The 17,171-nt window shown below is 22.8% G+C and overlaps 1 protein-coding gene across 2 annotated transcripts in view; it reads left to right on the plus strand.

Moving 5' to 3' along the window:
• LOC126908161 (hypoxia-inducible factor 1-alpha-like) overlaps nucleotides 1-17,171 on the plus strand; it is a 38,992-nt gene that overhangs the window by 4,508 nt on the left and 17,313 nt on the right. For both annotated transcript variants that reach the window (XM_050690071.1, XM_050690072.1), the window contains exons 2-7: nucleotides 3,481-3,668; nucleotides 7,915-8,069; nucleotides 8,436-8,609; nucleotides 11,936-12,234; nucleotides 14,441-14,547; nucleotides 14,637-14,784. In XM_050690071.1, the coding sequence (XP_050546028.1) occupies nucleotides 3,481-3,668; nucleotides 7,915-8,069; nucleotides 8,436-8,609; nucleotides 11,936-12,234; nucleotides 14,441-14,547; nucleotides 14,637-14,784 (1,071 nt within the window). The remainder of the gene's footprint in view (nucleotides 1-3,480; nucleotides 3,669-7,914; nucleotides 8,070-8,435; nucleotides 8,610-11,935; nucleotides 12,235-14,440; nucleotides 14,548-14,636; nucleotides 14,785-17,171) is intronic.

Here is a 17,171-nt window from a genome sequence, read left to right on the forward strand (position 1 = left end):
AATAATTGAATTGGTAAATTTAAGTTTAGTACCTCTAGTTTATTTGATGCATAAAAAACATTTTTCAATTGAATATTTATTCTATAATCTAGGAAACTAATATTCTAATAGTAATATAATCTAGTAATTTAAATCTTATCTTTCAAAAGATTAGATAAATAAAAGAAGAAATCTGTATCATCTCCTCTTATTTTTACTATATATTTGTTTAACTATTTAAAATTTGTATATAGTAAAACATATGATGATTTGAAAGTGTAGTTTCATGATTGAAACTAATAAGTTATTGAACTCTTCGTTCGGTTTAATGACAATTTCTATCTATAATCTCGAATAATATGTTTTTTTTTATCGTAGCCTAAATCAGTTTTGAATAGGTATCTTACTTTTAAGAATTATATTTTCCGTTTATTATACCATAGTAATGCCATACTAAATATAGTTAGGTTGTGGTCACGTGGACTTCGCAATTTCCTGGCTAATACGACATTAATAATTAATGTCGTTAAACAATTGAGACAATGACAAAAAATAAAAGGTACTAAACCAAAAAAAAATTATTTTTTTATTTTTTCATGGAAAGTATAATAATAGATATCCTGATAATTTGGGGGGAAAATTAATAAAATTTATATTAAGATTAAAAATTAATTTTTTCTATGAGTACTTTAAAAATATATCACAGCTGAAATTACTTAGAAATTTATTTACAAGTAAACACGTGGATGATGAATTATTCATCATCTATTATCTTGAAGTCTATAGTTTAAATATATATTTTTTGTTTACTTTTGGTTGTCTATGTAGGTAAAGTCTAATTTGCACATTCTGTTTACTTATGTCTAATATTTAACAAATTGATACATTTATAAAAATGTACATGTATATATATATAATTTCGAAGCTTAAGTATTTTATAAAGTTATGATAGCGTTTTTATTTGATTAAATTTAATATAATAAGACCACTTCATCAACTACTTCGGAGAAATTTATCTTAAGGCGGTAACTTATTCCTTTTAAGTAGATATCAATGTTGTTATTATTGTGATAATTTAGAACCTTACGCCGTATATAATCGTGGTTATTAACAAACGTACTGTCTATAGATTATCGGATTTTATTAAGTCCAACCCTTAATAATTTAAACAACTTATATAAAAAATTCAACACCATTAATAGTACACTAATATGGCAGTATCCAGGCAAACATAGTATTCCTGACATTTTGTTATTTACGTTTGTTATATAACGTTTGTAAACGTTTTGTAGTAAAATATAAGAATTTTAACTCAAGTTTTTCTTTATTATAAGTTATATATTCCTCTGATCTCGTTCATTTCAACTACTACCTATTTTGAGTAATGGTTTATTAATTTACTGGCAATTACTTTTATATATGTTGTTCAATATTTTTTTAAGAAAATTGATTCAAATAGAATGGTAGAAGATTATTTTATAAATCTGTTGATATGATTTATTAAATAATATTTGATATAATATATGCTTAAGTATCTTTTATTCATTTTATAAAATTTGATGGAAGCAACATTTATAATTCTACAACTTAAAATAAATCATTTGTCATTTTTTTTTTCAAAAAACACGTTAGTCGACGATTTAACGAAACGATTAAAATTATAATAATAAAGTTTTTTTTATCAAATTTGCGGATATTCAATTTACGATTATAAAAAACTATTTTTTCAGTTTCCATAAAAATAAAAATGTTGCACCGTGGGAACAAACGTAAAATTAGTGTTAATATACAGGTGTCTAACAATTTTTTGACATCATTATTAACTTTTGATCCAACAAATATTTTGGAATGCTTTTAAAATAATTTTTACAATTTTGGACTACGTTAAAAGAATATATTTTATTATTTGCTTTAATATAATAGAAACAAAAAATTGCCGAATTAAAAGTTATTTAAGATGTCAGAACATGGCGGGACACTCTGTATATATAGGATTTTAGTTTAAAAAAACCTATTTTTAAAAACTAAAAAAAAAATACTTTTTAATTAACTAGTGTAGAACAACCAAAAATAGTATTAGAATAATTCAAAATTCTACTTAGAAATTTCCTACTTTTGTAAGAAAATTTAAATGACATTGCCAATATATCTAATTTTTTTACTATAGTCGTTTGAAAAATAAAATGTAAATTTTTTATGATTGTAGACCCATATAATTATCACATCATTTGTTAGTATTACGAGTTTAGTTGTATCTACGATTATTTACATTAAATAATTCAAATTTTAATAATTGTATAAGAAGTATATATGTTTATTCGATTATTGAAAGGAGTGTTATTTGTTTTTATCAGTTATAAAATTAATATGGAGTTTAAGAAAAACGGGATACATACAAGGTGATTTTTTTGACGCTAGCCATTTAATTCTCTTAAAACAATGATTTTATTGTGAATTTTTTTTACGTTTGATAGTTATATATGTATTTCCATTTATCTGTTTTTGATGCTTATCCCTTATGTATTATAGTGGTGCCAATTTAATATATAAATGGCAACATATGTATTAAATTAGCTTATAGAATAGAAAATTATCTAATAAAAAAAACATTTTTACTAAACCCCATGTCTGAAACGCGGTTGCTGCTATCTTTATGATTAGTCATTTCTCGGTCCCATTTCTCCTCCACTGTATATTTTAAAATACTAATAATTTCCCAAGTATTAATCTAAAAATTTTTTATCGACTAGTCATTTTCTTAATTAGAACATTTTTTATTTTATAACTTAATTTAATACATATGTTGCCATTAAAAAAAATTATGTTGACATTCTTATAAGATATAAGGAATGGACATAGAAATTATTTTATAACAGATAAATAAAAATACATTAGTTACTAAAAAAATCTTTTTTTTTTTTTTTTTTTTAACTTAATATTTTAAGAGAAATTGAGTGGTTACCATTAAGAGTCACCTTGTATATTAGCATTAAATTAGTTAACAAAGAGTATTTGAATAGTAGATACAACAATTGAGAGTACCTAATGTTTAGGTTACTAGGGTTAAAGTGATAAAAAAATATGACTTTCTATTTCGGAACTTAATTATATGCAATGTAATTTACTTAAATAAAGGTTAGATGTTTGAAAAAAGTCATCTTGATATTTATTTTTTTTAAAAATATATTTATTTTAAATAATTATTATTTATTATTATAGAATAAGGGTAACTTATATATATTTCACGAACATTTGATTACTTTGGTTGAGAAAGATCATACTATCCATATATGTCTGTATTGTACTAATACAGACCCTGATTTGGAATATTGATTAGGGCGTATTAAAGTTTGTTCGGTCACAGTGAGAGGTATTTTGCGGAAGTCTTTATTAATATCATTTTTTTAATTGTTACTTTAATATTAAATTACTAGCTAAATTATAGACGAGTTAATATAAGATGTGTTATTTTTTATTAATAAAATATGTTATACATTTTAGAAATTCTGAAAGGCGCAAAGAAAAATCAAGAGATGCTGCTAGATCCAGACGTAGTAAGGAAACTGAAATATTTACAGATCTAGGAACGGCACTACCATTGCCGAAAACAATTATAAATCAGTTAGACAAAGCAACTGTGATGCGACTTACTATTGCATCTTTTAAAATCGTTGATGCTCTTTCCTCAAGTAATTGATTTATTATATTATCAAAGATTAAGTTTAAAAATAAAATAGTTATTAAATGCTTCGAGACTTTGAATTATCGAAACACAAAGATGTTGGTAAAATTTAAAGGGTATTTGGGTTAAAGTGAAGTTTCATGTTTTTATTGTATAATAATGAAAAAAATCTATCTAATTAAAGCACTTACAATAACAAATATTAATAGTTGTGTAAATGAATTTTTACTGATAAAAATTTACCTCTATTATGTATCACGTGTTCTTTTTTTGATAAAATTGAAATGTTTGTAACATTCGGTAAAATAAAATTATTAGATTATAAGTTGTAATTATTTTAATTTAATCTAATACTATGAAAAATAAATTTCTTGATTATAAATCAAATGTTTTAGCTTCAATGCGAAGCTGAGAAGGTATTAATTTTACTATGATGTGTTTTTTTTTTTATGTCTGTTGCTACTTTTTCTCAGCTCTCACTGGACCGATTTCTTTCAAAAGTATGTCAAAAGATCACAAATCGTATCTAGTTGGAGACATTACCCTTAAAAATTGAAAAAAATTCCCTCGTTCCCCGTAAATGGGGAAAATATGCAAAAAAATTTAAAATTTAAAAATCGGTAAATTTTGTCTTTTTTTTCTTAAAACTTCCATAACTTTTTGAAAAATAAACAAATCAATATAATTTTTTTTATACATAGATCTTTTTCAACTGAACTTTTGAAAATGTTCCGGGAATACTGCGTCCTTTAAACATATATCAAATTAAAGGTTATGTTATATACTATCAAATGAAAAAAATAATTTGTCCCGACATCTTATCTTCTATGTGCAAATGGCTGTCGAAAATTAAAAAAAAATGTAATGTTTGCGATAAAAATCACATCATATCAGAATGTTTTTTATACTTAAAACAGCCATAACTTTTTCAAATATTAACAAATCAAAATAATATTTTTTTGTATTGAAACCTTAGATATTTTCCTTTCATTTGATATCATTTTTTTGAAAATCTAACACTACACCTGCTCATTGGGGGGGATTTAAAATTGCAACTTTTTTACAAAAAATAACTTTTTCAACTTAATTTTTGAAAATGTTCTGGAAATACTGCGTCCTTTAAACATATATCAAATTAAAGCTTATTTTGTGTACTATAAAATTAAAAAAAAAATTTGTCCCGACGACCTATCTTCTATGCGCAAAAGGCTACCGTATTCAAAAATATGCTATTTTAACAAATTTTTTTTTTTTAATTAAACACTATCTACAGATTTGCATCGAAGCGTTTTTTATGATAGTGATTTTAATAACTGTCAGATATCATCTATACTGGACCCAACTGTGGACGCCACCTAACTGTGCTGGGTTTTTTTTTATTATATTAATTAAATTTAGTTATTAAATTATATTAAATGTGTGCCAAAGTGAAATTCTATAAAAAATGGTTAATGTAATAATTAGTTCAGAAAATAAATACGTATTTTTAAGAAATAATTTATGTCCTAGAAAAATTGACATGCTGTTCTATGGTTTTATAGATAATATTAAACTAATAATATTAAAATTTTAATAGTACAGATTTAATATGATTTTGTAACTATTTTAACAATATTAATAAAACTAGTGTACTAATGTTTTTATTTTTGGTAAACATTTTTTATAACTACATAGTTTAATGGGTAAATAAAATTTTCTTTAAGTAAATAAATTTATTCAAAAAAAAAATAATTTTAATCAAAGAAAATAATTAACTACCAGTTTTCTTACTTGTCTTTGTCTAAGTCCAAATAGTAGATTATATGTAGATCGTTTTAAAATTAAGTTCAAATAACAAAATTAATCAATCTTTTTAATTATTCATTACATAATTTTCTTTTGTTCAAATTTTAAAATATCCATTTTTAGCCCTTTTCTTATAAATAATTGTGATTAGTTGCTAACAATCTTAAGATAAGTACTTATTGAGTTACTAGCATTTTATTATATTGAGTATGTAGCGTGAGCGGAGTGTACATTATAAATATACACCAGTATGAGCTATACCTTTCCTGCTATATATACCAGTATTCAATATATTAAAAAATTAAATTTATACATTTTTTTATTAGAGATAAATAAGTTATATTTTAAACATATTTCAAAACTGTAAAAATGATGAAAAATGAAATTAGCACAAAATTTTTGTCGAATCAAGAGTTAATAATAATTTCAGATACATAATGTGGCATGTTTATATATTTATGTGTTATTAAATAATAGACTTGCCCTTTAAAATTTTAAGTAATTAACTAGTAATTGACCTTCAGAAATTTGTTTATTCAGTGCAATTTATGTCTGCATCATTTTTATCCTACTTTCAAGAGTCTCATTTTTTCAACAGTGCGTTTAGTTGGCCGTAATTACAAATAAATCTAATACAATGTTATTTTTAATATTTGTTCATTTTTCATATACTACATTGTATATTATTCTATTCTACATTATATAATTTATTATTTTACAAAAGTAACAAGAATATTAAAATAATATAATATATATTTATAAGTTAATTGTACAGTTGTTTATTTCTGATAAAACAATGATAAAAACATTCGTCATTTATTAATATTAATAATTGTAATACTGAAAGAAATCTGGTTAACCTTGGTAAGCTAAGAAACCCCGGAGCGTTTTAGTTACTAACATTATTGCTAATTTCACTATAAAACTAGACATCTTGGTACGAATGTTTTGACTGTTAGATATCGAAATATTATATTTGTATTGCATCTAAAAAAAAAAAAGAATACTTCATATACAGAGTGATTGTTTTTTTGTTAACTATTAAATTTCCCTTAGGCTAATGATAGATTTGAGAATTTTTTCTGGCTTTCTCAAGTAGCAATTTTTTCTTAATTTATAAGTGATAATATATTCATTGAATACATCCCTTAATCTTCATAAAGATATCATTATCAGTGGTACTGGAGCCGAGAGACAGGGGGCAGTTTTCCCTAGTCCTGTAGTAATGACCCTAGTAATAGGCAAAAATAATATTTCGCCACCCAATTGAATCTAACAAAAAAATTATATTAATGTTAAAGATTAATGTTTTTTAATTTTCTTTAATAATTTGATTAAAAATAATTCGTTTTTTAAAAAAACTATCCGATTTTGTGATTATTCCATACTTATATTTTTATTGTTTATGTATTATCATTTCTAGTCTAATAAATTTTAAGGATTAGAGTAAAATTGCAATCAATTTTTTGCCATAGATTAAATTTGTATTTTATTTATTATTTTCTCAATTTAAATTTACAATTTATTAAAGATATTTACCATAAAAAATTTGATTTTGAATTTCTCATAAATTGAACTAGATAGTTATAAAGTCAATTATAAGATATTTTATTTTATTTACTTATAAATGTAAATAGATAATAAATAAAAAAAGCCCTAATTAATCCTAATAAGCTATATTTTAGTATATTATCAATAATTATAATTAAAACAATTTTTAAATGATATTCATTATCAAGAATAAAAATGAATGGTCGATAATAACGTTTCAATGAGTATTTCGAAAGTAATTAACATTTTAAAATATTGAGTGATGGTCAGGTGTGAGTTATATTACCAGATTTAAAAAAAAATATATAAAACTTCTGAAATACTGGTGTAAAAGTTATAATTGACTTGTCATTTTTCAAAGCTAGTTAAATAAGTATATAGCCATAAAAAATATAAATTTCTATATCCTTATAAGGGATGGAGCTTAAAAATATTTTATCATGTATAATTTAAAAATAAATAATACTCAACAAAACAAAAAAAAAAACAAGTTCTTATATATATATTATTTAGCTGATATTTAATGATAAATGATAAATCGATCACTCTGTATATTAATTACAAATAGTAATTATTTTTATTTGACCTGTTTCTTTCTACGTGGGTTTCTACATTAAATTCTTTATGTAATGTTCAGTATAGTTAATTTTATATTAATCTTATTGTTTGTATTTAATTATAAATAACATTATTTTAAATTATTTAATTATTTATGTTGAAAGAAGTTTTGAATACAATTTCATCTTACTTTATTTATCATTAATTTTTCTTGTTCGATTTTGGGGTATTTATTATTTTATTCTCAGCTCTGACAAAGTATAATTAATCTTGGGCTGAGATATTTTAGAATTTTAATGTTTTTTAAGTACGGTTTAACATTCTTTGCTTTATATTTTATCGATTAAATATGTTTTCAGTGCACATTGATAATAAAATAAACGAGAAAGAAGAACCAAAACATTTAAGTGAAATATGCAATAAAGCTTTAGATGGAATCGTTTTAATAACAACGTCCGATGGAGATATAGTGTTTGTTTCAGAAAACGTATCCAACTACTTAGGTTTATCACAGGTGATATTATTAAAAACAGTTAATTACGTATCAGCGAATTTATAAATAATTTTTGTGGCATTTGAGTTAAATATTTCTTTTATAGTTTTCAGTTTTATATTAATATTTAAAAAATATTTTTAACTAAATGATCATATGCAAATTACAAATATCACTATGATAATCAGGCACACATTAAATTTTAATTTTAATAAAACTCAAATAATATATCGTTTTTAAATAATGGCCATTTTCCTACAGTTAACGGTTTTGATCATAAATAAACTTTTGAAAATAAATTTTTGTTATTGACTATTTGACGGGAATAGTCTATTTAGCTTTTATTATGTATTATTCACTATCTGAAATTATTGTTTATATATACAGATTGATTTAATTGGCCAGTCGGTTTATGAGTTCGCGCACCTTTGCGATCAATCTGAACTAAAAGAAATGTTAACTGCTAAAGATATTGGAGTACAAAAGTCTTTTTTTATACGAATGAAATGTACTTTAACTAACAAAGGTCGCAACGTAAATTTGAAATCTGCATCTTATAAGGTTAGTATCAAACTAGCTTAATTTTATTATTAGTTTAATATATTTAAAAACAATTGTTTTAAAAATTTAAAATTAAAACTTCAAATTTAGAAAAAATTTATTATTTAGTAACTAAATAATAAATTTTTTCTAAATTAACTGTTAATTATTTTTAGTTGGTAGTAAAATTTATTTGGAAATTATTTGTACAAATGAAATTTTTTACATAATATGCTCTTTTTTGTTTTTAATCTTAAAACAACATGTTTTGATGTATAATATGGCTTAATAACTAACAAGCTTATTAAATGTTGAACAATTTTAAAAACTTCGTGTACGTTTTTTTTGGCTCTTTCTATGAATTGTTAAATAAAATCTTAAATATTTATTTTTTATTAAAATAGTTTAGTATTTTTTTTGCTTAGTAATGTTGTTTGCTTTAATGTTGCATCACTCTAGTCTTTTGAAATTTGATTTCTCTAACTGTATACTTAAACATCAAGTAATATTCTTGTTTGACCAGTTTTATATTTATAATCCTCCCAATTTTACTTCTAAGCTTATTAAGTTTTCTGGATTGTTTTATTTTTCAGGATTCAATTTTATTAACTCTTCACTTGTATTGTATAATAATAGCAAATAATTTTTTACTGTCTAATATTTGAGAATCGTGTCACGTACGCATTGCAATAGTATAGATGTTCATAGCTCTCGAGCAAAAATAAAAAAATTGGTAGACTGTTATCTCAGCTACTGCAAATTTATTATAATATTATTTAGTAACATACTTAAAAGTATTTATTTTACTATTGGTTAAAATGATGTATGTATTGTTTCATATTCCATAAATAGAATACGAGACAATACATACATTTTATTAATTAATGGTTATCAATTTTATTTTATTATCCACGGATATTACATTAAATTATATTTAATATTAATTTGATATTATTAGACATCAAAAGTTGAAATTTAACTCTTTCAGTTAATTTGTTATTATTTTCAGTTAATTATTATTATTTTGATTACACTTTTGATTATTTTTTAATCAGTAAAATATATATATTTTTAATTTATTTCATTTACTTTCATAATTTGTAGAAAAAACCACATGAGAGACAAACAACAAAGAACTCTAACTTCATATATTTATTACTTTTTATATGCTAAAACTACATAACGTTTTAAGCTTTTTTTCTAATTGTTTTATAATTTTTGAAAGATTGACACATTTCTATATTAAATGTATTGTCTAATCAGAGAATATTGTAACTTACAAGCTATAGTAAATAATTGAATCACACAGTTAAAATTTTTATGGTCTAATAATAATTATATTTAATAATTAGATGACCTAATTGAGTTGAAGACATTTTTTTTCTTCATAATATTTAATTTAGGTATCAATTAAAATTAAGTGATAGACAAAAAAATGCCGATAGGTTAAAATTATATTCTCTGGTTTATCTCCGTTTTATTTTTTTGTGAATTTTTAAGTTTTCTATTTTTCTTAATATATAGGCGTGCGTACAGGGTTTTTAATTGGTGCTTTTGGAGATTTTTACAGATTAAGCGTTTTTAAATTGGACTAATTACAATTGATACTTAATATAGAAAATACTAAATTAATTTTGTTTTGAAGGAGAACTATCATCAGACTGTAGTTTAATAATTTTCAACATTAGTTTAAAAATAGTTTCTTAAGGTTAAATGCCTTGCAATTACCTTATATCATCCATAAATTATAGGCCAGTTTTTATTGCTCTAAATCAAAATCGTCTATGTCTTAATACACATTTACGTTTCTGAACTTTATTTCCATTTTACAAAACAAGCGCTGTTAATATTACTTAATTATGTTATGTTCTAGACTTTTATGACATTTTTTTTATTTAGTTTTAAATATAAACTTCAAAATGATTAATTTAGAATAGATTTTTATTTTCTAGTTATTATCTTATAATAAATATGATAATGATTTCATTGAGTATATTTATTTTAATATATTATGATATATTCATTAATTACTACTTAATTAACTTCAATTTTTAAATGTTATAACATTAACAAAATACTTTGAAATGTGCGCGTATTATTGTTATTTGCGTCATTTAAATGTACTGGCGTCCATAACTACTTCCTAGTAGGTGTAAATTCGAGTTGTTTTAGTTTGTTTCACAGTTTTTCCGTCTTATGACGCGACTGTATTAAATATTATTTCTCTTAGCATCAAATTTATAGCTCAGACAGTAATATACATATGATCACTTTTAACTTTTCATATTTCTTTCATGAATAGAAGGAATTAAATTTATTACTTGTGAATGAAATGTTTGTTTCATTACTATATATGATATAAAATATTCATTTAGCAATTATTATAATTTTATTTAATATATTAAATACAAATATATTTTTAAATGAAAACTCAACTTGAAAAACTTATGCCGTCGTTATTTATGCTACTAAAATTTTATTTATAAACGTGACTGAATAAATTATAAAAGGATAGAGGTCACATTTGATAAGTGTTAAATCATTGCTGTATCATATAAAGTAAAATAAAGTATTCTATCAAAATATTTATATATTGAGTCTTACTATAAATATATAGTCTATTAATTACTTCTCTTGAGTCAAGTATTTTAATTGATGTCTAATTATCTTTGTTTTTAAGACTAGTAAATTATATTAAACACATAATTGATGGAATGTTATATTAATATTACTGCGGGTTACCCAATAATAGAACTTCATGTAATGTTATAGAATAATATTGTACGTGTAAAATAATTTAATTCTATGTTTTATTTTATTATATATTTTTTCAATTTTGTATTATTATGCATTATAATTACTGAAGACTTCGATTTAAAAGAGAACTAAATCTAAGTAAAAATAAAACAAAAATGACACTTCCAGTGTGTAAACACTAGCGTATGAATAGTTTCACATTGTGGATAGCAGACCACAAATTTTAGCGTAGGCCAACAACCTTACAAAACATTGCGATTTATGCAAAGACAAAATACTTTTTGTTTTGAGGATTCAGATTGATATTTCAAAAGTAGTCGTTACTTGGTTATACCTTATATTTTTTAAAGCTATCCATTCATGCGTAATAGTAACGAAATTTTATCATTGTAAAAATCCAGTTTTAAAAATAAACCCAAATCGAGTTGATATCTTATACAATATTATAACAACCCTAGTATTTACTCATTTAAATTTAGCGAGTTTATTTCTAGAACAAAACCTTTAATTTTTAATTTCAAATATTGGATAACATTTTATTATGAATTTTTCAATGATATTAGACTAATTAAATATATTATTTATGTAAGGTACTACATTTTACGGGACATTCTTTAATTAATTCAAGTGCCAAGCGAAAAGCAATATTATCAGAAGAAGACTCCGATTCTGACTACGAGTCTGATAAAAAAATCGATTCTGATACAAAAATTAATCATGAATATTTAAAACACGAATCGTTAGTTCGTAATGAAGTATCCCAAATATTCGTATCAATTGCAGAACCAATACCACATCCGTCGAATATTGAAATACCATTGTATAAACAAAGCAAAATATTTTTCAGTAAACATTCATTGGATATGAAATATTTAATTGCCGATGACGTGTAAGTATTTAAAACTTGTTTTTAAAATAATTATTGTTCTTAGCGTACTATGAATATTTTTAAATTACTTTTGTTTGTACTACGTTATATTAATATTAGTTATAGCTAATTGTATTAATTTTTTTATTATTTCGTTAAAAATAATTTAAGAGTTGTGTGGAAGAAAACATGGTTTTTAATAAATTTATAAATCAGTGTTCGAAGGGAACTAGTTACATGAAAAAATTAAAAAAAAAAAAAGAACCGTCTCATGAACGAGTTCTTTTTTGTGTTAAAAGAACGAGAAACGGAACGAATTCGATATCCAAATAAAAAATAGTATATTTTCATTCCTTTAGTTTTTTTATACCTAGATATAGCATTGTACATGGTTCAACATTAAACCTTAATATTTAAAATAAAACCTATTTAAATTTGAAAAGAGATAGGATTACGCACGATAGGGGCTGTTATTTATTACTTCTGTTATTAAATGTCAAATTCTGTCATTCACCGTAAATAGAGGAAATCCCATAAAAAATTTCATTTTTAAAAATCGGTAATTTTTGACATTTTTAAAACATTTTTAAAAATAAACAAATAAACATAACTGTTTTTTATAGATATCTTAGATATTTACCTAAAAATTGACATATTTTTGTGACACATCTGACCCTTTGAGCGATTCAAAATGATAACTTTAAAACTTCTTAAAAAATTCTGGAAATACTGACAATTTTTTTATATATATCTTAAATTAAAGCTTATGTAATATACAAAAATTAAAAAAAAAATTGATATTTGGACTTTTCTTCATGGTGAAAACGGATATTAAAGTTAAAGAAAAATGTACGATTTTGTGAAAAAATTGATAAATTTTAGATGCCTTTGATTTTTATCTCGATTTGATTTAATAAATAAATATTAAATATATATGAAGTACTACGTCACTGTAGTCTTCCCTTGTGAGAAGGAATTTCTTATTCATATTAAAATAATTTTATTATATGATTTTTTTTTTTTGTCTCTCATTCATTTTTCTAATAAAATTTTCTATTTAATAATGTGGATTTCAAATTTGAAAGTTGAGCTAAGTAAGTTATGGTAAAAAGTGCAACTTTATTTTATTATAAAGTTTCATAAAAATCAACTTTTAAGGACCAAAATAATAGGTTAATAATGACATTATTTTTAATATATTGAAAATCTAAATCAAAGATTATTTGAAAACAAATTTTTTTTTGTATTTAATTATCTTTTTTTATGTGTAAATACTCGTTTTTTTCTAATTAGTAATAATTTGAAAAAAATTTTTGATAGAAAAAATCTAATTGTAAATTTAAAATTGACGAAAAATGGGTTAAGAAAATTATGTTCTAGTCTCTGATTAATATTCTTTGTAGACCAGTATTTATTCATTAGTAACGAAACATTTTTTCTTTTTTAAAGTATAACATCAAGACCTTTAATTTTCAAACATGTTTGTCATAAAAGTAACCAAATATACAATTATTTTATTATTTTTTTATAGTTTGTCTATAAAAATATTTTGTTATTAAATATCAATTTCATACTAAATTTAACTACTATAATAAGTATTTATTCATATATTTTACTTATAAATGAAAGATCTACTTATCAGGATATAATTAAGAAAGTTAGATGTTGATATTGCTTTTGGAATAATCCACCAATTTTTTAAGATTAAACAATATCTATAAATGTTCATTGAAACGTTACTTATGATTGTGATTTTAGTCTCTGTAAGATATTATTTATAATTATCCCAACTATGCAACATCTTCACTGTACCGCGAATCGACTGTGCTACCGTTTTTTTTTTGTTTCTATGGATTAGATATCAGTTGCTGAACAATTAACCATAACAAACAAAAAATTATTTATGCACGAGAAACGTGCCAAACACTTTATAATATATATATTATATATATATATATGTTTGTATTAGATTAATTTGTTTTTATTTTTAAAGAGAATAGTTATAATTTATTAACTTATATGATATATGTATATCCTATACTTTTTTTGGTGTTTTATAACTTTTTTTCTAGTAATTATTATTTTTTCTATTTGTTATTTTTTACTGATTTTTCAGTTATTGTTATTACTAAAAAGAATTGAACCTTATACATTACTAGTATTCTTAAATTAGTTTTAATTTTTAGAAAAATGTCTTTTTGGAAAATATATTTTTTATATATTTTAGGATAACAAAATATTTAGGTTATGAACCACAATCATTAATATCAAAATCCATTTTTGATTATTATCACGCCCAGGATTGTAACTCTATTGAAAAGAGTTTTAAAATTTGTAAGTTTCAATTTTGTTTTTACATTATAATGAATTTTATTTTTAATAACATCAAAAAAAGGATTTATTGTGAGTTTATTTTTAACTAGTGTTTCAAAAAGGCCAAGTGGAAACAAATAAATTCAGATTTTTAGCCAAAGGAGGAGGCTATGTATGGATTGTAACACAAGCTACCATTCTTAATGATCATAAAGGTCAAAAACCAGAGAGTGTTATGTGTATTAACTATATTGTCAGGTAAATGTTTTAGATAAATTTTTGAATTAAATTTAAGCATAGATTTCAGATACAATTAAAAATTATCTGATGTAAATTACTTTAAACGTGCTAAAAAGTCTAAAGGACTTACGTTTTCTATACAAGGATCGAAATATACATATATTTTTTTCTATCTTGTAATCGATAGACTGTGTAGAACAATTTTATACTCTCAAGAAAGTAATTATTTTAATATTGTAATTAAGTAACTAAATATTTACAAACAGGCGGAGTTTGAAAAAAATATCTTGGTGTTTAATTAAAATTTTTGCTCACCTAAAATATATTTGTTTATATCACATTGTCTATAATTTTCTGAAAATTTTAGAAAACATAGACCTCAATTTTTACCAAAGGTGATCATTTAAATGTCCATTTTTAATTTTTTAAATAAGGTTTATTACAAATATTTTTCAATAATTCTTCATTTATTTTGTTTGGTTAAATATATGAGAGCATATAGAGGCAGATGTGACCTATTATTACATCTTGTTTGCAACTAAATTATCCACTGTGTCATTGCATCCTTAAACAGTCATTGGATTGATAGATATCTAACTTTAAAATAAAATTTTGAGGTATAAGAGTATTTCTTTCGAATATATTTACGTATGTATAATTTATAAATATATTAAGCCGAATATGGCCTAATTCTATGTACTTTTTAACACCACTTATGGCCATTTTATTGTTTAAATTTTACATACTAATTGTATCATTAATACTTTATTTTTCAATCATATCTATAAATAACAATATGTTACATGATTATGACAGTGTTATGTATAAAAATGGTTTATTATTTATCATAGAAAAATGTATTTTAAGTGTGCCTTTATCCGACCAAAATTAATTCACAGGAAATTTTACAGCTCAGAAAAATTATAATTATTAATAAAAGATATACTAATAATATATTAACTGTTTATAAAACGTTGAGAATTATAAGACTTAATTTTAAGGGAAGGTGACAATATTGACACTCATTTAAAGTGCCATTAAAATATTTGATATAATTCTTGCATGATTTATAGCCTGGTTTATAACTAAAAATTATTTTTTAAAGAAAGTACGACACGTTTACGTTTAGCACTTATTATTGTCCATTCGGAACGATTATACTGAAGGCAAAAACAACGAATTATGTGTTAGACAAAAGTTATTAATTTTAAATATCTCTAAAGAATCTACGACATTCATAGTTATGTTATTATTATTAAAAAAATCATTAATGTTTATGTGGTACGAAAACACGTTTGTCAGAATTTAATAAAATTACATATTTATAATGCAGTTCACACATTATTATTATGCACTTATGCTTTTACTGTTGGCGGCACATATCAATTTTCGGAATAAGACGAAAAATCAAGATACGGTTAAACGTGGTTTTACTATAGTTATATATAATGAGCGGTAAAACGTTAATTTTCCTAGGTATGTTTAATAACTCCAGTTGGGACTAAGATATATATATATAAATATTTAAATATACGTAGTAAGTACATCCTAAATGGCTTATATGAGTTATTGTTTCATTAAATTTGAATACATCTAATTTTGTATAAATAAACGGCGTTTCGCATAGGCAATTTCATATATTAATGTAAATATACCTTTAAGCATATCGTTGTATTAAAAGGCGTTTTAAGTAAGCTTATTTATAATTTTTTATTATTTTAAAATTATACTTATTCTCTTCGCAATTTGTAAAATCAGTAACTTATGTTTTTATAAATTTGTAATTATAATTATTTCATTGTTATAAAAAGTATTTTATTTTATATATAATAGTTCATTGTTTTTGTCTATCAACAAATCTAGTAACAAAGTATAAACTCATTGTAGAAACGTAAAGTTGTTAATATATTTTTTTGCTCTTTGTTATCAAACATAATATTTTGAATTAATTATACTAATTCTGCTCCTCTCCCCAAATACATACTATTCGCTAGATAAAACTTCAATGGATTACTACTTCTTATTTTAATTGTTTTTGGTTTTACTTTATTTGTGTTACAGCAGATATATTGTCTTGTAATAAAGAGTTTCATTTCTTATATTATACGTTTTAATTTTGGAAAAATATTAATAATGACGTGATTTATTAGGTTTTGTTCGGTCTTTTAACTAACTCATTTGATAAAGATTGAAATTAATTTGTATATTACTCAAAATATTCTGTTCTTTTGAAGAGAAGATAGGGCTTTTAATCTACCAAATTATCAAATAATATGTTGAATTTTATTAAGTGTCAATGGGTAAAGACAATATTAACACTTTTTAAAGTATAAATTTTTAAAAAAAAGTTTTAAATATTAGTATGGTTATCGCCTTTGTTTAGGTTTAATCAATCAGAAGTGATA

Source organism: Daktulosphaira vitifoliae, unplaced genomic scaffold (assembly GCF_025091365.1).
Source record: "Daktulosphaira vitifoliae isolate Bord-2020 unplaced genomic scaffold, ASM2509136v1 Scaffold_5, whole genome shotgun sequence".
Lineage (NCBI taxonomy): Eukaryota > Metazoa > Arthropoda > Insecta > Hemiptera > Phylloxeridae > Daktulosphaira > Daktulosphaira vitifoliae.